Source organism: Zootoca vivipara, chromosome 7 (assembly GCF_965207765.1).
Source record: "Zootoca vivipara chromosome 7, rZooViv2.hap1.1, whole genome shotgun sequence".
NCBI lineage: Eukaryota > Metazoa > Chordata > Lepidosauria > Squamata > Lacertidae > Zootoca > Zootoca vivipara.
Window position 1 is genome coordinate 42,758,764 of NC_142590.1, and position 22,577 is coordinate 42,781,340.

The following is a 22,577-nucleotide window of genomic DNA, read 5'->3' on the forward strand; positions in this document are numbered from 1 at the left end:
TGCTGCTGGGGGAGGGGCGAGATGGCGGCAAGAAGGGGCGGGGCCAGGGGGCAGGGCGGGGCCACGCGCTTGTGCCCGCTGAAGGACTTCGGAGGAGAGGATGTTTTAGACAGGGGTCGGGTCGCCTTGTCTAGGAGGAGTCCTACGTGGATGAGGAGGGGACACTTTCAGCAACAACTAAAAACGAAACGCGTATGTGTGTGCGCGCGCCCCCCCCCAGCATATATATACATACATATACACACAGAAAGACAGACATATATAAATACCTATTCTCGTTTGGATGTACATATAGAGATATGGATTTATGCATGCATGCGCGCCCGAAAGGAGCTTCTCGTAGGTCTCTGTTCTTTCTGCGATTGCTTGCAAACTTTTGGCAGCAGAAATGCTACTATGTTGGCATTGTTTGGGAAGAGGGAAAGACAAAGCACCACAAAGCCGAAACATTGTGGCCGCCTCCCGCTTTTGTGGACAAGAGTCCACTTCCTCAGATGCAATCTAGTTGGCAGGTGAGAGTGTAGTAGAGGAAGCATCTTGCAGCCGGGGATGACATATATCAGCTGAAAGTAGACCAGGCTGCAGATGATGCCGCTAAAATACAGTAACGTTTTTGCTGCGATCTATTTAGGCTTCCATCCTGTATCTTGAATAAGATATGCCGAGCAGTTCTACCAACGACCCTCGGAGGTACTTACTGGGGCGAATCCCTTGAAATATAGCGGCATTTACTTCCAAGAAAACATGTACAAGATTATATGTAAACTTGACTTTAATAGACCGTCCCCCAGCTATGTTTACCCAAGCACTTTCTGAAGCATCGCTCGAAGCCTAGGTATCTGTTATCACTAAGGTAACAAAAGGAATCACGCCCGTTCCTCTTTCCCCTTTCAGACTCTGCGCTTGCGCGATGGCTCCCTTGCTGCGACCGTTTAAAACAAAGCCATGTTTTTTTAAATATCCCTCCCACAAGAGCTTCGCGCGCGCGCAACGGGCCTTAGTCTCACTTGGGGCTTTTTGATTGGTTACGGAGACCTGCTGGGCGGGTGCGACGGTTTTGATTGACGCGATGTCAGCGATTAATAGAGGGGGTCGCGAGCCGCGATTGGCTGGGTGGACCTCGCGGGAGAGGGATCGCTGATTGGCCGACCGTGCCGCCATTGGAGCCGCCACAACAGGGAGGAGGTAGGAATTCGGTTACATCTTGGCCGTCGCGCCAGGCTCTCGAGCGCCGAGAGTGCGTTGGCGGCGCGTGGAAAAGGGGGCTCTGGCAAGGAGTCGTGAGGTAGGTGGGGTGCCGCTGCGCCTGAGCTGGGTGGCTTTTCTCACAGGGCTCTGTGCCCGCGTCGTCCGCCGGTTCCTTTCCACCCCTTGGGTTCCCTGTAGGCTTCCCTCATAACTAGCTCCCCCACCCGCTTCTGTCTATTAGACCAGGTGTTTCCCTTTTCAAATAAGTTGTTCCCCCGTTCTTTAAAAACGCAGAGCTGTGTCCACGCACAAATCAGCGTTTTCTGTCTCTTTCTGTCACAGCTTGTGGGCCTCGTGGACGTTCAATAGGTGAAGTCCCCTCGTCTCCCCACCTGCCCTCTGCCTGGCCGTGAGGCGCAGTAGGGGCTGGGACGCGAAGGTTGGGTTGGGGAAAACATGGCTCAGATCCGTGTTGTTGTTGTTGTTAAGTATAAACGGCTCACCGTTATGAAATAGCACAATAGCATACAAAAACAACAAGAATAAAAGCATATGCCAAGAATACTGTGCACCAGAAGGACGACCAGATCATTAGCCAGGCTTCCTCGCTAGGGGGAGCTGCCCTAATTCCAGGCGAGAACTCAAAAGAAAGGTTTGGGAAATCGGGAAGTTCCCCAACCAGCAGGAATTTGTCAACTAAAGTGTTTTGTGTATTTTAGTGTGAATGAATTGTTAGTATGGGGGGCGGGGCGTGTAAGTTGAATAAGCACAGTTGTTTTTCAGTTCAGATGGTTCCATTTCAATGAACAACCTCATTAAACAAAAATGTATATGGGTGGGTTTATAGAAGCTATATAGAAGTCAAGTGCAGTGGAAAATGAATTGGAAACTTTGAATTAAATGAGTTTGGGAGGGTGCAGTAATAAAAATTGAGGCAGTTAATATTTGAAATTAGGGTGATGTTGTCCACCCAGTTATATAAAATGTTCATAAATTAATATTCCTCTGATACTGATCACTTTTGATAATGAATTGGCTCAAAAAATACCATTTTAACCCATCTTTTGGTTGCTTGCTACCTATGAATTCAATAGGATTTCAATAATTCATCACATTAAGCTTATGATTGCCAACTAGTATTTGACCTGTGGGGGATGGTTCTAGTGACCTGGTGGGAGGGAAGTCTGAGAGCAGTGGTTTGAGCTAGCATTGCTGTTTGTTTTCTTGAGTGCAATGCTTCTTTTACTGGGCAAAATTGACAAAGGCCCCCAAGACCACTGAATTACAATAAAAAAGTGATGCTGATCTTAAAAAGTAGAAATCTTGGGCAGGCAGAAATGAGCAGGTCAGATGGATGGAGTTTTGACTACATACTCTTGGGGTGTGTAGAATCATTCACCACTGATTTTTAAATACAGAAATTGTTCTATTCTGAAAGCAAAGTCATATTTGCTTTAAACGAAAGTTTTTGTTTCAAAATTTTAAATTATGACTGTTAGTCACCTTATGCTGTAAACATAACTGTGATTCTAAGCAGTTGGGAGAAACGGTAGAACACAGTAGCAATAACTTATGCTGGGGAATGAGACAGTTTTTAAATTTGTGCCTTTAAAATGGTGTTGGCCAGTGTGCCCTCAGGATGCTGTTGGACTACAACTTCCATCAGCCCCAGCCAGAATGACTAGTACTAGTCATCAGGAATGATGGGACTTGTAATTCAAGAACACGTGGAGGGCACCACATTGACTACTTGTCCTTTAAAAGTTCCATGACCAATAAAAGCCTTTCCACAAAATTGTGATAGCCATGATAGTGGTGTACTGTTCAGCCACTGTGAGAACAGGATGTTGAACTAGATGGCCCATTGGCCTGATTCAGCAGGCTGTTATGTTTTTATGTACGTTGGTGTTATGTACAGTGGTACCTCTACTTACGAACGGAGCTCCATCCACCATCTTTGATTCGGTTTAGATAGGAATTTTTCTACTTACGAATTTTTAGATAGGGTTGCTTCGACTTACGAATTTTTTCTCCCAGTGCATTCCTATGGGATTCGACTTACAATTTTTTTCGACTTACAAATGGGCGTTCGGAACGCATTAAATTCATAAGTAGAGGCAGACCTAGCACTGGTATAATGTAAAAGTAAAACTTGAGAGCCAAGATACAACTATTTGACTAGGGGAAAAATGTTGCTGATAGGTTGCAATTAGGTGTTACAAGTTAGACAGTAAATAACTACCTTTGATATATCAGAAATGTATGCTAAAATACTGGTATCAGACATGATTACTTTACGGTACTTACGGTAACTGTATCTTTGATCTTATACCTGTTCTTGCATTTTCTCATAGGGCAAAGTGATCAAATCGGATACTTAAAAACCTCATGGAACTAATTTCACCTGTGTCTCAAAACCAAAGGTATTATTGTAGAAATTTTGTTCTGTTTTCAATATGAATATGATTTACAGCCTGTCACATGAGCGATCCAAGTCACACATCAGCAGCTTTTCCTTTTTTGTTCAGGTGTTTTTGTTTATTTGCTGAGACCCTGATTCTGACTCAGTCACTATAAAGGCAGTAGAACAGAGTACCCCAAAGACCTTGAAAAGTATGGATAGCTAGAAATTGTCGTACTGCTTGTTAATTGTAACAGTTGAGTCCTAAATGTGTCACTGATATTTATTTTATTTTTATTAAAGTTAGGTTCTGCCTTACCATCTAAGGAACCCAGGACAGCATGATATGTTCCAGTAGCTTGGCTTTGTTTATGTGTGTAACAGTAATATGTATCTGGTGCGTGTTTATTCCTGATACAGTAGTTGATATTACTTGCTGGAAATCCAGAAGTGTGGGCTGTTTTCCTTGAGATTATCATATCGATGTTCATTGACTGTGCCACATGTGTTTAAAGCCTTGCATGCACTCATAGCAGCCCAGAGCTCTCTGCAAGCTAGCTTCCAGCCTGGCAGCATTTCCTGACATAACCATGTGGGCAACTCAGGAATTGTTGCTGGTGTGGAGGCCAGCATGAGAAGCGCTGAACTACTTACACATAATGCTTAAAGAAAAATAAAGCTCCCCTCAGGCAATTTGTAAAGTAAAAGAAGACAACCACAATCCTCCACCCCACAAAAAGGAGCAGACTTTTCCAAAGCTTTTTCCCATTGCACTGTTTTTGAGGACATGTTTGATTTTTAAGTTGAGTTTGTGTATGAAACATTCAGCACTGCTTACAACTGGGTTGAATTAAGCTGAAAGTGTTCTGTTTGAAATGGCTTCTTTTGCAAAATACCATAAAAGTAGTTAATGGGCGATATTCAACTAAGTTTAAGTCAGAGTAAGCCAATTAAAATTAATGCACATAGCTAATTTAGAGCCATTTCAGGAGGTCTACTCTGAGTAAGTGTTAGGTTAATACCACCCACTGCTTTGAAATACATAAAGAGAATATGAAAAACATAAACATTTCTGGTGAAATGAGAAAAATAAATGGTCTGTCCACATTTTCCATCTTAAAGGAGCACACTCCTACCATTTTGAGAGAATTTGGTAAACTTGTCTTCTGCTTATCTCCAACTGTACCCAAATAAAGAGTAGTAAATTTGTATGTCTTTTCAGAGGTGTTTTGGGGAAAATGGTGCCTTTCAGCTTTCCTGCATCAAAATGTGCTCTTTGGAATCCAGCTCCTGTTGGAGAAAGCATTGTCTCTCACCTATGTTATAGGTATGGCGTCTCATAGATTAAAAGTTTTTCTTGCCCTGAACTGTTTACTCATCCACCAATAACTCTTCCTCCAACTATGAATCCAATTGTTATAATACCTTGGAGGTCATCTAGTCCAAGTCCTGTTTAATGCAGGATGCAACAGTAGTATTATTGACAGATGGCTGACTACCTGCTACTTAAATACTTCCAGTAAAGGGATGCCCAGTACCTCCCTATGCGATCTGTTCCATGTTTGAACAATTTTGTACTGTAAGGCAGCTTTTACTAAAGTTTTGCCAGTAACTGCTTTCCTTCAATTTTACCCATTGGAACAACAAATCATACAGCACCCCCCAAAAAAGTCATTGGGCGAGTACAAATTGTATTTAGGGTGGAGAAAAAGTGTCCCTAAGAAGCCATAGCTAAGACTGTAGTTTGTGTTTTCTGTAGTGTGGCACAAGAGTGGCATAGTTAATTTTTCTGCCATACATGGAGCAAGATAATTTCATTGAAGTGTAATGGTTTTTTTAAATCAATAAACAACTCAGAACTGAATGACTCAACTATTCTCTATGTAGTAAAATAAATCCAAAATTTGAGCTTGGGAAAATTACTAAAAATAATTACAATGCATCATGGTTGATTTTGGACTAATAACACATAAATGAACTATTTCAAACCTAAGCAACTTTTTCAAGGTTGTTCTCCAATTTTCCCCACATTGATTCTGGCTTTCCTTTTTTTTGTAACATAGATCATTTGTATTTTGTGGCAGTAGTGAGTTGTTATTTGAGATAGCTGTCAGTCTTCGTATACTTAGAAATAGTAAACTCAAGTACTGAAACTTTAATTTGTGTTTCTTCAGAAATCCTAAACTGATAATACATGAGAAAACACTGCGACTGACCCATCGTCATGCTAGGCAGAGTAGAAGAAAACCCTTCACATGTTTTCTGGTTGGAAATCTTGCAGTAGATAATGGTAGGTATCTTGTTAGAGACCATTGCAAACCATTCTATTTGACTCAACAAATAAACTTCACAGCAGTGATTATTTTGTGAATGATACCAAGCGGTGTAAACATGAGCCTGCCTTATATTGTTGGGCTATTGATCCTTCTAGGCTAGTGGAATCAGCATTGCTTTCTCCTGATGTTGCTGGACTACAACTTCCAATGTCCCTACAACTTCCAATGTCCCTTGCCACTGACATTATTGGTAATCCAACTATCGGGAGGGGGGACCCTCTTGGTTACACCTGTTCTATCTCAATATTGTCTCTCCTGACGGGCAATGGCTCTTCAAGGTCTGAGGTGACATTCCCAACCCTGCTGTTTGAGACCCTTATGTTTGACAACTGAGGTTCCACTGTACAGTGATGGCATGTTGATGACTATTTCACTGAACTGTGCATTTCAATGTCTTGTGTTATTTTAAGTACATGCAAACCTGTTTATAGTGTTAGCTCAATGGTCTACTAGTCTGTTGCAACTAGCAGTGACTTTGTAACCTCAAGAAAATATCTTAGTTCTGTTCTGCTACCTTATATCCTTTTAACTGGAAATGTTGAACCAGCAACCTGCTGAATGTGAAGATGACTATCACTTAAATATGACTTCATCAAAATTACAGCTATCTAATTACTTTGGGAAGGGTTTGTGTGAACCTTGAGGTGTGAGTGAGCATCATAGTGCTGGATAAGTCTAACAAACGGTCTTGTTTTAAGCCTTGGTGAAATTTGGGGTCAGTGAGCCATCTTCATAGCATGTATTCTAACTTGCCTAACTTCTCTGACACAGATGGTGAAGGTGTATCACTAACAATAGATCGTTTTGATCCGGGTCGTGAAGTAACTGGTGGCTTGGGGAAAATACCAACAGCATCTCTTCCGGGAGATTTTTTGATTCCATGTACTGTTAGTGCTTGGGGATTTTCATCAGGTGATGTCATAGTGCACAATTCTGAAGATTTCAGCTTGGCTTTTAAGGTAAGAAACTTGGGGCCGTTATTTTAACACAAAGGTTGTATATTGAATAAATGCTGTATTTCTATGTTAATATCCATTGGCTATTCTCAGTTTGTCCCAGACAGTGGTATATGCTTAGACATTAAAAGCTGTATCTGGGTGTAGCTTTTTTATTCAGTATAAGTTTGGAAAGGGCGAGTGTTTTTCCTTTAACATTCCCTTCTGTTTATTTCTGTTTTCACTCTCTCCCATCTTTTTCTCTGGAGCACTCTTACAGGAGAGGGGAAATAAAATAATATTCATATATCACAGCTCTGACCAGCTAAGTTCCTTTTCAGAAGTTTAGACACCTAGCCTAAAAATAATGCCATTACAGTTCTTGAACAAACCCTACTAACATGCTTGTGTCTGAGACTAATCGGGACATAATTTTCCTCTATAGATACTGCAACAGAATTTGAACAGTCAAGATTCTTTGGAACCTTCCAAACTGCTGACTTTAAGAGTTCACATTTATTCAACAGAAGATATGGACAACCTAAACTTTGACTTTCACTGGGCAGCTGTTACATTTGCCAATGCCTTAAAATACACTCCTGTGAATTCTGTTCCGATAATTCCTACAGCTCTTGCTAGAAATCTGAGCAGCCACATGAGCATTACACAAGTTCAGGGTACCTGCAAATGTGGGTATGTTAAGGTTCATTGCTATTCACTTTGGCAAATTTCAATTGTCTGTATTGTTTCATTTGGTCTAGGAGTAAAATACATCAATGCATAATTTCTAAGGAGACTTGGAAAGTAGCTTCCAGTCTCTTTAAGAAGGGTTTTATGGGGGTTTTTTAAGGCTAGCTTTTTGTTGACTTAAGTGACTGAGACAGGTTTTCAAACAGTTTTGATTTTTTCCCCTTATTTACAGCTATCTTACAATGGACCAGACCAGAAAACTACTGCTAGTTCTTGAATCTGATCCCAAAGCTTATACTTTGCCACTGATTGGCATGTAAGTATTTAGATAAATATGAAGTTTACCTCTATTTTTCTTTCTTTGAGCTTGGCAGTGACCAGAAAAGCAGAATGTTTTAATATTTACTGCAGAAATATTAATCTTAAACTGGATAACTCAGTTTGAGTAAAATATATATGCTACATGAGAATGCACTGGCTTATAGCATCAAACCTATTTTTTCTTCCTTTTAGTTGGTTGAGTGGAATCTCTCACATCAACAGTCCACAAGTCTGGACTTGCAGCCTGCGCTACTTATTCAACTCTTCAATTCAAGAAAGGTGATAATAATTAAAGTGAACTTTTCTCAATAAATGATAAGTACACAAAGGTCCCGCCACCTGCAAGCTCGCTATCAAAAATTCATTTATGCACACGTAAAGAGTTATGACCAAACCTCACTATATGCCCCACAGATTCACTTATCCAAACAACTTCCTTCCTTACACACTTGGTTTTTCTGTTTTTTGCTGGTTGGTGGCAGAAACCACAGAGAATGAGTGTGTGTGAGAGAGAGATTAAATAAATCAGGGAGCAGGACAAATCAGGGAGCAGGAGATTGCTTGATTGTCCCAGTCAGATCTAAGTAGGTTAATGTAGTAAAAGATAATATTTAAGATAACCTGACTCAAACCATTCAAAGATGATCAGCAGCACTATCAATTGAGCCTCTGTTGTGAATTGGAAACTGTTGTACTTGCTAGCCCTTATAGCTTCTATAACAGAATTTCACGCTCCCCAGAACTAAGTGAGCAATATGATTTTCAGGTAGTGAGCTGGGCAACTTGCTGAATATATATGTTAAAAAAATATTTCATTTGAATTCAGTACATCACATCACCAAATGATTTTTTATTTATTGTTTCTGTTTAATGAGTGTATTTTATTTTATTTTCTTCAGGGTACTTTCAGAATCAGGAAGTTTCCTTGTAATTCTTTATTCTCTGACGCATAAAGATCCAGAGTTCTATGAATGCCTTCCTTGTGGTGGACATACTAAACTAGGCTTCCAGCTACTTACAAGCAAAGAAACATTACGTTGCTTCAAAGTAAGTTGCTTGATTTCCCTACTTAAGTTGGCTGTGCAGCTACAAGGGGGTGCTTGTCAACGGTTGTTTATCGCAGGGGCAAAGTTGGCCCAGCAAGCCATTCCTGACTAACCATTCCCCATACCTGAAGTCATATGTGATGTCAGGTGTAGGCCAGGTACTGGCATGTCTTTAAAGTAACAATCAGGAGTTTATAGTGCGAACAGCCTCATAGGACTAGGAAGCAAATAAGTATTCCAATATCTCTGCCCATGCTTTTTGTTCAGGACTGTGAATGTGGTAAGCCTGTTCTAACAGGCAGATTCCCTTTGGGAAGTATTGCTCAGTTCTCTGTGTGCCAAAATACTTGTGTACACTAGATCTGGTGCTGTAGCTGAGGATTTGCTGTATCCAATGATCCTCTAGCGCAGTGGTTCTCAATCAGCTGTGTACCCCCTGTTTTTCAGAAACATGCATCTTCTGGGCTGGGCTGCCATGTGAGTCCCATGACCCATCCAAGAGCACAGTCCCCAAATGGGATGTCCCAGATAGTTGATGGGTATGTGCCACAGATGTCCGCGGACCACCAACTGGCAACCACTGCTCTAGCTGTTAACTTCTACCAAGTACCTGCCTGTTTAACATTAATCTTTACTCCAGTCCAGGGTCCCCTGAATATAAAAACTCACAGGAATAAGAAGGTAGCACCACCACTAGGATTTGTTTGAGGAGTTCTTACATGACTTTGGTTGGGATAAGTTGTATGGTAATTGTTAAATGGAGCTTACTGACTACATCTACTTCATTTCAGAACGTGGAGCCATCAGATAAATACCATATTCAATTTGAACTAAGTTCAGAAAATAAAAACGCAGAAGTGGAGTTCTTCAGTAAAATTTCAAAGAATGTTTCCTTTAGCAGGTGAGACCTTTTTCAAATTCTTATGCATTTAATCAGACATTTTTGTTTTCTATTATGCTATCAAAACATTTTCTATGTAATACAAAACTTAAAACTTTATTTTTATTATTTTTTAGCCCATCTCAAGGTTCCTCAGCTAGTAAACTTTCTGTTAGTGATCATGACTCTGGTGTGGAAGAGGATGCATCCCCAAGACCATTTCCCCGTCCTCACCCAGTGAGTCAGCAGGTATCTCCAAGATTTAGTATCTTCAAGTTTTTAGAGAAAATATCAGTACCTTTGGGTTGTTGTTGTTGTTTAGTCGTTTAGTCGTGTCCGACTCTTCGTGACCCCATGGACCATAGCACGCCAGGCACTCCTGTCTTGCACTGTCTTGTACCTTTAGGTAGCTGGTAGTAATTCTTAAGCACTCAGCTTCTGCATCAGTGCTGTCGGGATAGTTGTATTCCATGCTCTTACCACCAGGTTGTGCTGTGGTGTTATTAACCCTTTATTGCTGCAAATACATGTTTCAGATTACAGTATAAAGAAACCTTTTAAGGAGACTTCATATTCTACTATGGGAAGCATGTAGAAAAATAAATCAGCTGACCCATAGCTCCATTGTTTGACTTAATTTACTAAGAAGGTCCTCCAAAAGCACATTAAAGGAGGGAGAAGAAATAATGGTTGAGCTGTACAGATGATAGGCTACCTAAGAATGCAAATGGATGTTGATTGCCTTCAGTTTTTCTGCTTCCTAAGCTAAAGATGCACCAATGACTGTCTTGATGTAGACAATAACTGTGCTAGTACCGGTAGTGTTTTTATAGAGAGACTTCTATGCACTTTGACAAAATAGAAACAGTATTTTTATGCAATAGCTTTTTCTTTCCATTTGAAACACTTGCACCTGTGCATCTGCCTACAGTACATGTATAGTGTCAATATTTGAGGTTCCATTAACATGGCACAAGGACTCCTATTTTGGCAGGGCTTGGGATAATATCTTATTAAAGGTCTCCTGGTAGAAGTAGGTTTCCTTTACAATGGGGTATGACTTATCATATAGTGCTGTCTGCCTTCTTGTTCTCCTAGTGTAGTGGAAGCTGCTACAACAGTTTCTCAGGTGGAGGAGGAACATTCCAATTAAATTTGTAACATAACATAGATCAACATGTGTTTTAAGTTTATATTGTCCTTGTTTCCAGATGACTGAGATCCAGCCTTCGGTTCCTGAACTGTCCATTGTGTTTGATGGCATCTCTACAGAATCTGTGTCAGCGTCCAAATATGTCATGGTGATGGATAAAAAAACCCAACCCTCATTGGGACATCAACCTGCTAAGATGGCATGTCCCATAGGGCATCCACCCCACCAATTTCAGAGTTGTGATTCTGGGAAACAAAGCTTGGGTTTCTGTGCCAGAGAGCCTTCTCCGAGGCAGTTACCAAGCCAGATAAAGCAGAGAATTCCAGTTTTAAAATCTTCCAATGGAAAGAAACCTCCACTACAACAGCAGTCCAACTGTGGTGTAGTTGGATCTCAAGCGAGAAAGAGCTCTGGGTCTTCTTCCTCTTCTTCTCCTTCAACTCCTTGTAGCGGGTTCTCTCCCAACACATCATCCCATCAGCTTGGAACATCAGAACAACACTTGGCAAATAATGAGCCTACACAGAGCAAAGGAGAGCTTCCTTTTAATGGACCCTCAGCATCTAACTCTAAACAATCTCATTTAGCTTCCCAGCCTTCCTGGCACAGCTGTGCTTTGTCATCTCCACACATGAGGAGACCCATGGAACTTCGGATACCATCTCAGAGCTCACCTTGCTGTCCTCACTGTGTCTGCAGCTGCCAGTTACGTGACCATATGCAATATAGTCCAACAAATGTTTGGCAAGGGATGTCTACAGTGGGTTGCAGTCACACACCTGAAATCCAGTCAAGTAGTTCCCAGGAGAGTACACAATTAATGTTTCAGCAAAATATAGAATATATAGATCCTTGCTGCAACCCAGTATGTACCACAAGTAGCCCTATGAACCTTGGCCATCATGGAATAATGGGAAAGTGTTGCCCCCATAATGATGACATGTCAGCTACAGTAAATATTTCTTCCCCTTCAGACCCTGGCAGTGCACAATCACATACAGTGTATCCAGCTTGTGTGCACACTCCTGCATCAAAATTGGAACCCAATAATGGAATAATGAACTTATCTTCAGATGTTTACAAAATTCTTGCTGAACAAGATAAGCAGATCAAACTGCTACAAGCTCAGGTTTGTTTGGTTAAATCTATTGTCTACATGCTTAGAATTTACTAGGTTCATTTCTGAACTGGTCTTTGTAAAAATCAATTATTACTATTATATTACTAGGTTAATCACAGGAACATAGTCTTTACACTCATGGTACTTATGATATTATCAGATTACAACTTTGGTCTTGTGTACTTGTCTGTTAATAAGTGGCCTCTTCAGAGTCTAGTGGAAATACATTGTGGGTTGACAGTATGTTTTGTAACAATTTCACATAGCATGTTAGCTATGCTTTCAGAATTAAGCTGACAGGTTTACTAGTCAATTTAGTGAGCCATTAAGTTGTTTGGAATTAAGATCAGTTCAGAATAGAAACCAACTAGGTTTTAATTAATGAAGCTCAACTGTTTTAATAGCGTAAAAGGTAAAGGGACCCCTGACCATTAGGTCCAGTCGTGACCGACTGGGGTTGTGACGCTCATCTCGCGTTATTGGCCGAGGGAGCCGGCGTACAGCTTCCAGGTCATGTGGCAATAGTCATGTGCTTTTCTCCATTCTACAGTTACCAGTGTTACATTTTTATTTAAAGGGGACTTAAAAGATGCTGCCTTTAATCATCTTAAAGAAAGAACAGTTCTGAATTCATAAGAGACAAATTGATATGACAGTGATATTTGCTAATTACTTCTCGCACTTTTATTATCTTGGCAGTATAATTAACACTGATCTTACATGGTTACAGATTCAGCGGCTTTTAGAAGCACAAACTCTTCAGCCCTGTTCAACCAAAACTATAGCAAACAGTAGCATACAGTCTGAGAAGCAACTAGAATTTGTTGCCATGGAAACCCAATCATCCACAGGGTTACACATGAAGAAAAGTGTCAGCATTGCAGTGAGCACAGGTATCGGTTTATTGTACACCTTCTTGAAGTTACACTGGTATAACTCAGCAGTGGGAAAATACCTGACATGGGCACCGTTTTAGCTGTTCAGAGTCTGCTTTGCTTTCTTCCTATGGTATTTGATCCACTCTGCTAACAAACTTGGGTCCTGTACCCAGACTGTTGTATCAAGGTAGATTCCTATACAGTATAGTATACAGTATAGTATGACTGAGAACTGAACATTAATTGCTTGAAAGATTGTAAATTTTGTGGAAGAATTAATGTGATTGAGTTGGTTTGCTCAAAGCAATCTTCCAATGTTAAAGTTGTGGGGTTTTTTGTGCAGTGGATCTTGTCTTGCTAAAGAGAAGTTACTAATGTGATCATCACAGCCTCAAATCACACTTCAGTGTGTTGTGATGGCTGCTGCTAGAGTCCAAAATTGGTATTACCTAGAATACCAAATTTGTATGAAATGCACAAGCTCATCATGTTGTGAAACTGCCCATGAGAGGATTGCTAATATTTGTCCTTTTCAGTTACTTAAACATTGAGTGTCACATTAACAACCTGCTAGTAATTGCAACAAGCTGTACCAGTGATTTGCTATAATGCATGAAGTTGATGGACATCTGGGACTGGGATAGAATACACAATACATGCAGAGAGAGAGTGGTACCACCAGCCTAGCTAAATTCAACCAAAGCTTTCTTCCTGTTTTACTTTAGGTGCTAGCTTGATGTGGAATGCTACTTTGGAAAATAAAAATGAGCATGTGAAACAAGATGATGTTGAAATATCCAATGAAGACATTAATATTTCTATGAACACTGAGAAGAACAGGAGTCAAGCAAGCATTGCCTCTTCATTAAATGCTGTTGACATGCCCAGTTTTGTGGATAGTATTCCTCTTGTAGAAGGAGCTAGTCAACCCTCTGGACTCCGGTAAAAAAAAACCTCATTTAAATTTCTTCATACTTTAATGACCTACATATACTGTGAAACCTATCTGATCTTTCAGGAGTATACTGGTGGAGGCATACAGTACCACATTGGTTTGTCTCAGTTCCCTCCCTTTGCCTTCAGTAATATATATTTGTAGAAAAAGGTGACCACAGTTGGCAGCCTTGTTTGCCTGAGCTGAAGTGGTTTGTATTATTCACTCAAGTTCAGTGATCTCTCGTGCACAATTGTTTTGTTGTACATCTGTATTCTCTGCTCAGCCTCAGAACAAGCCATTTTATGTGTGTTTGTCACCTGTCAGAACTAAAATGTTAATTCTAAGAATTTGAGTTGGTTTCAAAAAGCTATTTTCATTATTTTCCCCCAAAAAATGAGTCTAATTGACTTTGTATTATGTTCACTGTTTGAAATAAACAGTATAGCAGCTAAAACCATGTAGAATGCTGACTGTAGCAATGAATTAATATATCTACAGCCACTCAAAGTTGTGCATCTTCAGCAGATGTTTTCCTCATATATGACCAGATACTGCAGATGACTTGCTTGAAATGCTAGTGACTGAGTTAAGTGGCAGCTACAGTGCAGCAGCCCCATTAATCAACCCTAACTTTACTTTTCATGGGTAAAAATGGATTGCTTATTTGTGGAGAAGATGAATTTTAAAAAAGAGCATGTCTGCCTTACTGCATCTTCATGTGAAGTTTTACTGATGGCTAGGATCTCAAATTATAGAAACAAGTCATGGGCATACAGAACTTACTGTAATCAAGCAAGCAATCTCTTGATGAAGCTTGCTTCCCAGTTGCTAAAAGTGATTTTTCACATACTGAGCTTTCAAAAATTTTCTGAGTGATGAAAAAATCACTTCTCTGGCAGTAACTGATAAGCTGTAATGACAGTACATGATTTTATCTTGTCTCTTTCAACATACACAATTGATTACTTTCAGCTGCATTATTTGAATACCATTAATACCTGCTCTTCAGGTCACTTGATGATCTAGTAGGCATTTTGGCATTAATTATCCATGTTTCTAGCCTTAGCTGTTAAAATAGCAATTCTTGTTGTGATCTGCAAATATGCGTTGAGACTTATTTAATTAAGGGACTGCATAATTTCTTTACTGTGCAGTAAATGTACAGGTGTTGCTAACTTGGTTGCTTAGGGCAAGACTTCTTCCATCAAGGAACTGCTTGAGGTTTCGGGATGACAAGAGTACTATATACTTAAGCAGCAACATAGTGCTATTTTTTTCCTCCAGTTACTGAAGTTATTGCAACTTGCTGTGTAGAATATGGTTGAATACTCAACGTAATACAGCTTTTGCATTTTGCTATGGCATTGCTGATAGTGACCATCCCATTTTATAACCTTCACACTAGTATTGACCCACTTTCCCACTTCTGTTCAAAATCAACTCATTTGAATCTTCTCTACTAATTCACTATTCTCTACTTCTAGTAGTGGACCAGATGCCTCAGGACTTCCCCCAATTTCATCAGTGAATGAAAGTGTTAGCATGTGCATGCAGACCAGCCCATCAGAGAAAGCTGACAGTCATTTGGTAGCAGCTAATGAACAAAATACTGAGCATGTTATCACTTACCTTCCAAATGCCCCACCAGATGACCAGAAGTTTTATCAGGATATATTGGTAAGTTAGCTTCAATGTACCGGTATCATTCCTTAACCCTATGCTTCTTAGTGGTATTAGCAGAGAAGCTACCAGGCTTCATTAAAAAAAAAAGCAGTTTTTAAAAAACAGATTTGTGTTGTCCAACTGTTTCTTGAGCCTTCATGTTTTGTTTTATAGTCCATAGTAGGCATTTCTGATATTTTACATGCCAGAATAGTTTTTCAAGATGTAATTCATACATCTTTTAATTCAAATAGTATGTGGCACAACAAAAAATTAAGATTGCAATGACTGGGGGTGATATCTAAGTTGTACTTTGCCTACTCTGAGTATGACTTAGTCAGATGTCACTCTGAGTATCTAAAATGAAGTTTAATCATGAAATAAGTTCTGATCTGTGAATATTTGATATACAAAACTATTCCCAAGCATGCTAAGTATGAGACAGCTAGTATCCTATAGCTTTGATTAGCTTTTTCTACAGTTCTCTGTACCTTCCTTCCTACATTTCCTTAGGGTCAAGTGAACCACTTCTTGAAGGAGTCTTCTGAAGAAAACAGTTCCTCAGTACAAAAGGACAGTACCAGCAGTGAATGTACCACAACTTCAAAAATGAGCAAGACAGAAAGAAGAGGCTCAGTCAATCCTGATCCACTCCTAAGTGATAAAGATATTGTTCTGAATGCAACCTTGAAACAGCTGAGGAACCTAGGAGTAAAATTTGACTCTCCTGACAAGATGATGAACAATGCACACAAAGTAGAGAATGCCAGGTAGAAAGATTGCTCTAAATAAAAGAACAAAAAAGTCTGACTGAGCTTATAAATGGCTTCATTCCTCTAAAGCAGGGATGGGAATTGGATATTCTTCAACAGCACAGTCAGTGTTCAGAAATGTTGGGAGTTGTAGACATCATCTGGAGGGCTTCCCATATCCATACTCCAAAGGGCCAAAAATATTGACTTTTGTGGGTAGGGATGTATAGATCAGTCAATTCATGTTGGTGTCCTTTTCATGCTTGTTAGTTTCACATGTGTATGTTCAGAGGTCTATTTAGGCTCAACCCCACAATAATCTAAAGTTGTTTTAATCTGCATGAAGATTTTGGTTTTACTCTTTCTAAATATGCATTTCTAAGTGCATTGTATCCTAAAATATGCATAGATACACTTATGTATCATGTAACTCGGCATTTTGGCAAGAGTATAATCTAAAGCAGGAGAGAGAAGCCCTTCCACCTGTCAGAGTTGACCTATGGGTCACTGAGTAGGACCTATGCTTCACCAATCCCGGTCCTACTCGGAGTGGACCCATTAAAATTAGTGACTTAATAGCATGAGTAACTTAGGTTCATTAATTTGAATGCTTCTACTCTGTGTAGGATTAGCATTGGATACAAGCCTTGGCAGTTTGAATTGGCATGCAGTCTGTTTCCAATGGACCCAAAAAGCATTTATCAATGTTGTCTGAGTTAGTAAGCCATAGTTAGCAGCTACTATATCTGTAGGACAGAACTAGGTTTCCAAAGACTGACTTGTCAACCTAAGCCTTAGATACTGTCGTCAGCTCCTTAGCTAGTAGGATGGCCTATCTTTAAAAGTACATTGACATTTGACCTGATGGCTACAATTAGGTATACTTACTTGCATAAAGTTAAAATAACTTGTTTTTCTTTGTTTTCTTCTAGTATATTGGCCTGTATTAATCCTGAAGCTGTAGTCCCAGGTCTAAACTACATCTCTTTTGCTAATGTTGGCATGAGTGGCTTAACTCCCAATGGAGTAGATCTCAGTATGGAAGCAAATGCTATTGCACTCAAGTACCTAAGTGAAAGTCAACTGTCACAGCTTTCTCTGAGTCACTCAAGCCAAAAAAATTCTATGGCTTCATCTGTACAGACTCTCTTGCACACTAATACTGATAAGACTTTGGTGGGCTTTGGCTTAATTTCCCCAAGCAATATGTCGTTTGCAACCAAGAAGTACATGAAAAGGTATGGACTATTGCAAAGCAGTGATGGCAGTGATGATGAAGAGGAAGAACAGACTGACTACAGTAGAGGAAAGAACATAAAACCGGTTCTGCAACTCAATTTAAACCCTCTTTTAGATGGCTTTAGCTGCCAGAAAGACCCCTACAAAAGAGCAAGTGAGAGACTTTCTGTTAATCCAGCACGTCATGAATCTGAACTATCTAATCCAGAGGGCCCCATATTAAGAAATGTTACAAATGCAGTCATTCCACTTCGAATCCTTCACCAGTCAGATGAGAGTTCACATCCATTTTTTAAAGACTTTAACCCCCAAATGAAACTTCTACCTGGAAAAGCAGAGTTTACTCAGCATGCTGACAAAGAGAATCTAGATAATCAAATTGTATCTGAAACTCATCAAGCTCCTATAGATAATTTAAAGCAAGTGGACAACATGAATTCAGTGGGTACTTTCCTTGATGTACAAAAGCTCAGACAGTTACCCAAGTTATTTTAACCTGTCTGATTTATTGGCAGCCAACTCCTTGCAGGACTTTTCAATACAAGTTGAACCAGTTTTCTGTAGTTCAATTTAATCAAGAAGTCACCAACTCTTTTCAAGTGGTTTTGGCAATAAACTAAATGGGAGGAAAGGGTTCAATGTGTGCCTGGTATGATGGCTTGACTGTCATCTCAAATATAAATATTTGCACCTTTATGTGTATTGATGTGTATGCTCTTAATGGTCAGCAAATACATATATAATGGGATATACTTTTTAAAATGTGTATGAATATTGTAAAATGGACTTTGGCAACTTAATGCTGAAGTGGAAAGAGGGTTTAGGATGAGATTATTTTGGTTACTCGGTTTAAACCATTAACCTTTTTTGAGTCCATTCAAGCATTGGAGTAATGCACTTCATTAGACAACCCCGATTCTTACACAAATTTGAAATAAAAATTTCATAATGTTTACTATGATCATGAAACAAAAACAAGGTTAGCCAATGTCATCCTTGTTTTTTGTCTTATAGCATGAACATGAAGAACAAATGCTGGATAAATGGCTGAACTGCTTATCTGTTATTTGTGTTTGAAATCATTAACATTTTTTGAATGTCTAAATAAAATGTACTTGACTCTTGTAATATGCAGACTTGTTATACTCAGGGTTTTTTAAAATTAAATTTGGTTTATTTTATTTCTTTGTGTGTTACCATAATAGTCTTAATTCATTATCTTCCATGAAGGCCTAAGGTCCTTTAGCCTGTTTTATATTATTTATTCCAATAAAAAAATGGAATAATATCTATCATTATGCACAGTGATGTCCCTCACTTCATAATATTTTTGCTGGTATATGCAGAGTGGGGACTGCTGAATGTGGTGGGGAAATCCATTATATTAGCTTAGCAGAAATTACGACTCTTAGTAATTGCCTAAAACAGGATTCTCAAACTTTCCTATTCCTAGGGCCACTTGAGAAAGCTGAAAATTACTGAAGCCCACTAGGCACAAATTGGCAGAGCCAGAACAAGCCAAAAAAAATAGGTGGAGTTTGACATAATTAGCTGTCAACTATTGATATCCAGTCCCTCTGGAAATTGCTGAGTTCTTTGCTACAGCAATTTCCCTCTAGCAGGGAGTTCCATACTTCAGCTTTCCTAAAGCTAAATACAGACATTGGCTGCAGAGGTATAACTTCCCCCCTTTTCTGCAAAATCTGTTCCATAAGCTTTACCACCACCGCTTTGTATTTTACTGTTCCTTTCCTTCATGCACTTTTCACATTCATTTTTGTTATAGAAACTTAATTCTCATCTTCCTCTGTATTCCCTCGTACTGTATTTAAAATGTTTATTTTATGTGACAATGAAGAAATACCTTATCTAAGGTGTTGTGTAAAAGAACCTTGCTTTCTCTTTTTCTAATTTCTTTTACTACTACCACTGGCCCTGCAATTCCAAGCTGTGTTCCATAGTGCAAAAAGTGAGGTTGCCCCTTTTATATGGGGAGCATGTATGTGAAAAGGACTGAAGTCTCTGGCAACGTTTACGCACCTGAGATCCAGCCCTATTATGGCTGAGACTATATTGATGCATGAGAAAGTTGTCTATGGTTGAGGGATGTGAGAGATGCTTTTTCCATTGAGACTGCTGCTGTTTGCCATCTCTTCTGGCACTGAGATGGCCTACTTCTCTACCCCAATCTGTGCTGTTCTTAGATGCCTTATTGCCTTTTTCTTGCATACTTCCTGTCCCCCAAGAAATATGTAGCAAGTGTTTTGAAGAGTGCAATGGGAGCTTGTAGAGTAGACCCTGCCAAAGGGAAGTTTTGAGTGGAATTCAGTTAAGATGCCATAAGATGTCAAGTGTTTAACTACTGATGAATAAGCTTAGAATTGCATTGATGGTTTCTTGTAGATATGCTGACAGGACACACACACACACTGCCTCTGCATCTTAAAGCTGAAATATGATTGCATACTATACTAGTTCACAGTTACGGTGATCTGCAAGTCACCATGTGCCAGCTGGTTCCTTCTGTATAACAAGATATATTGCAGCTCAAGGTGGTGCAGTCAAGCCCTGGGAGTGCCTAAATGTGGCTTTTCAGGGACAAGGCTGCAGCACTCTGCACATACTCGGAGCACTACTTTTGCCCATTGTGGCGATGTCATATGGGAGCGCAGACACCCCTCCAGCCTAAATGGAGCTCTCTTAGGATCTGTGCCGGGTTAAGGAGGGCGAGACGTGACTCTTAATTTATCCCCATCCTGCGATCGCTTCCTTCTGCTGCCTTCGTTTTCTCTCCTCTCTGGCGAGAGGAAGTGGCGCTCGTGTTTCCCGGATGCAGCGTGCAGGACAGGCCTGGCGGACAAGTCGTGACTGCTCTGGGGCTGATCTTCCTGGCTTCCCAGCAGCGTCGTGAGCGGCCTCCCTGGGGGGAAGCTCTTCCTCGGCCTCCTTCCTTCGATCTTGGAACCTTGGTTTAGAGACGGATGTGCTTCGAAACGTCAGGCGGCGGCTGAGTTCCCTTGAAGCAGCATCATTAGGGAAATCCTCGCGTCTAAGGGAAGCGGGCCTAATCTGCTGATCGGGCTCTTTGTATTTGCCTGGATCACGAAGCCCTAGTTCCCCCTTGATGTCTGGATGACTGACAGACAGACCGACTCCCGCGTTTAATGGTTGCCCATCGCTACTGAGTCTTCCAGTTCTCTCCCCTTTTGGTCAGCCACTTTCAGAAAGATACGAAGTGCGATAGAAGCGGGAGGAGAGATTGTTGGCTTCTTTTTGTTCTCATTTTTAGTATGTCATCATAGAATTGTAGAGTTGGAAGGAGGGTCATATAGCCCAACCCCCTGTAATGCAGGGATCATTTGCCCAATGTGGGGCTTGAACCCACGTCTCTGACATTAAGAGTCTCATGCTCTTATCAACTAAGCTATCCAATCCAATGTTTTTGCTTTTGTAATTTTATGTTAAAGATCTCTTAATGTCTGAGATCTACAATAACACATGATAAAAACATGATAGCAAAGTTGGGGAGGCGTGCTTCCCTGGGGAGCATTCCAAAAAGGAGGGACTACCGCAGATAAGGTCATAAAGACCACGCATTATAGCAAAAGCTTTAATGGACTGGGTGTATCTGATCTGATGAAGTGGACTGGACTCCACCAAGCCTTATGCCACAACCAATGCGCTCGTCTTTAAGGTGCCACAATAATATTCATTGCTTTTTGCGTCAGAAGACTACCCCGCTAGAAGCTGGAAAGTAACAATATATGTTGTATTCCACTGCCTCCCGCAGTTTTGGTTAAACTCATGTTGGTAGCTTCGACACTGTCCAACCATCTCGTCCTCTGTCGTCCCCTTCTCCTAGTGCCCCCAATCTGTCTTCTCTTCTCATGAGGTGGCCAAAGTATTGGAGCCTCAGCTTCAGGTTCTGTCCTTCCAGTGACGCACTCAGGGCTGATTTCCTTAAGAATGGGTGGGTTTGATCTTCTTGCAGTCCATGGGACTCTAAGAAGATCAAACCTATCCATTCTGAAATCAGCCCTGAGTGCTTTTCGCCTACAGTAGTTCGATGCAAATGAGAACGCGCCTGCTGGCACACATACGACTCTATTGAAAGGAGACGAAATTTGGTTTGGAAATGTGACATTTATTGCTCATCGATGCTCTGTTAAAATGAATGGGACGCACATCCTGCTAATACGTGCTTAGGATCCGAGAGGATAGACTGGAATAAAAAGGCTCTATTTGTTTTTCCTCCATCCACCAGCGCCTCTGAACTTTATGGATCTTAGCTCCGCCAACTCAATTCTGCATCTATCTCCAGTGATGGTTCTGAGTCCCTTGCCCAACTGAGCGCCTTAATGCCCCCCTCCGGAATATTAGCCTATCTCCTGCCCATGAAAAGGTTACATATTTGACGGGTTATTAAAAAATAACCATAACTGCGCACTTCAATGGGCTTTTATTCCTAAACAGCACCCCCACCTCTGATTTCCTTAATTGGCTCCACTTCGCTCCGTCGAATATCAAATTAAACCAGCAAATATCGCTAGTTTATGCCCACACATTTTATTTATTTCTTTATTTATTGGCTAGGGAAGGATTTTTTATATCCGTTCCCTTTGTTTACCCAGTTGTACCAGACATGCTACTCCCCTCAGCCATTTAGTTACACGCTCGCACACTTCCCCTTTTCAGTATCTCGATCCATTTTCTTTTGGCTCATTAAATTAAATTAAGAGCCGAGTAGGTGTTCCATATTTAATGCCGGGTGTGCGGTGGAGGCGTGCGGGCGAGGGGGGGGGGCACGCAGAGGAAGCCGGTGGGGGAGAATCGTAACCACCAAGAAAGCTGAAAGAAAATATCGTTATTCAAATGTGGGCAGTCCTGGCGAATATTTTATTCCTCCTCTTCCCTCCCACGGGTTTTTTTCTGTTTCTCTTTTTAAAGCGCATCTGAACGCGCGCCCCCGCACCCCTGCACGCGCGCACACACACCCGTCTAAAAAAGCAATCCGGCATGCATTCCAAAGTCCCCCTCTC

The 22,577-nt window shown here is 40.6% G+C and overlaps 1 protein-coding gene across 5 annotated transcripts; it reads left to right on the plus strand.

The window, feature by feature from the left end:
- The first annotated feature begins 140 nt into the window (after positions 1-140).
- On the plus strand, positions 141-18,826 carry STIL (STIL centriolar assembly protein). 5 transcript variants are annotated; one of them, XM_088674076.1, is made up of 17 exons: positions 141-192; positions 3,543-3,611; positions 4,812-4,916; positions 5,764-5,879; positions 6,697-6,884; positions 7,306-7,553; positions 7,783-7,866; positions 8,064-8,150; positions 8,771-8,918; positions 9,709-9,818; positions 9,935-10,046; positions 11,009-12,079; positions 12,801-12,963; positions 13,674-13,890; positions 15,370-15,562; positions 16,061-16,317; positions 17,232-18,826. In XM_088674076.1, exons 2-17 carry the CDS (start codon positions 3,577-3,579, stop codon positions 18,031-18,033), a joined length of 3,936 nt encoding a protein of 1,311 aa, XP_088530202.1. In that variant the 5' UTR covers positions 141-192; positions 3,543-3,576; the 3' UTR covers positions 18,034-18,826. The 5 variants fall into 5 exon arrangements, with proteins under 5 accessions (XP_088530202.1, XP_034978441.2, XP_034978442.2 ...); XM_035122550.3 differs by lacking the exon at positions 141-192 and adding an exon at positions 1,144-1,285; XM_035122551.3 differs by lacking the exon at positions 141-192 and adding an exon at positions 1,144-1,285 and having other exon boundaries at positions 9,935-10,034.
- Positions 18,827-22,577: the final 3,751 nt, after the last annotated feature.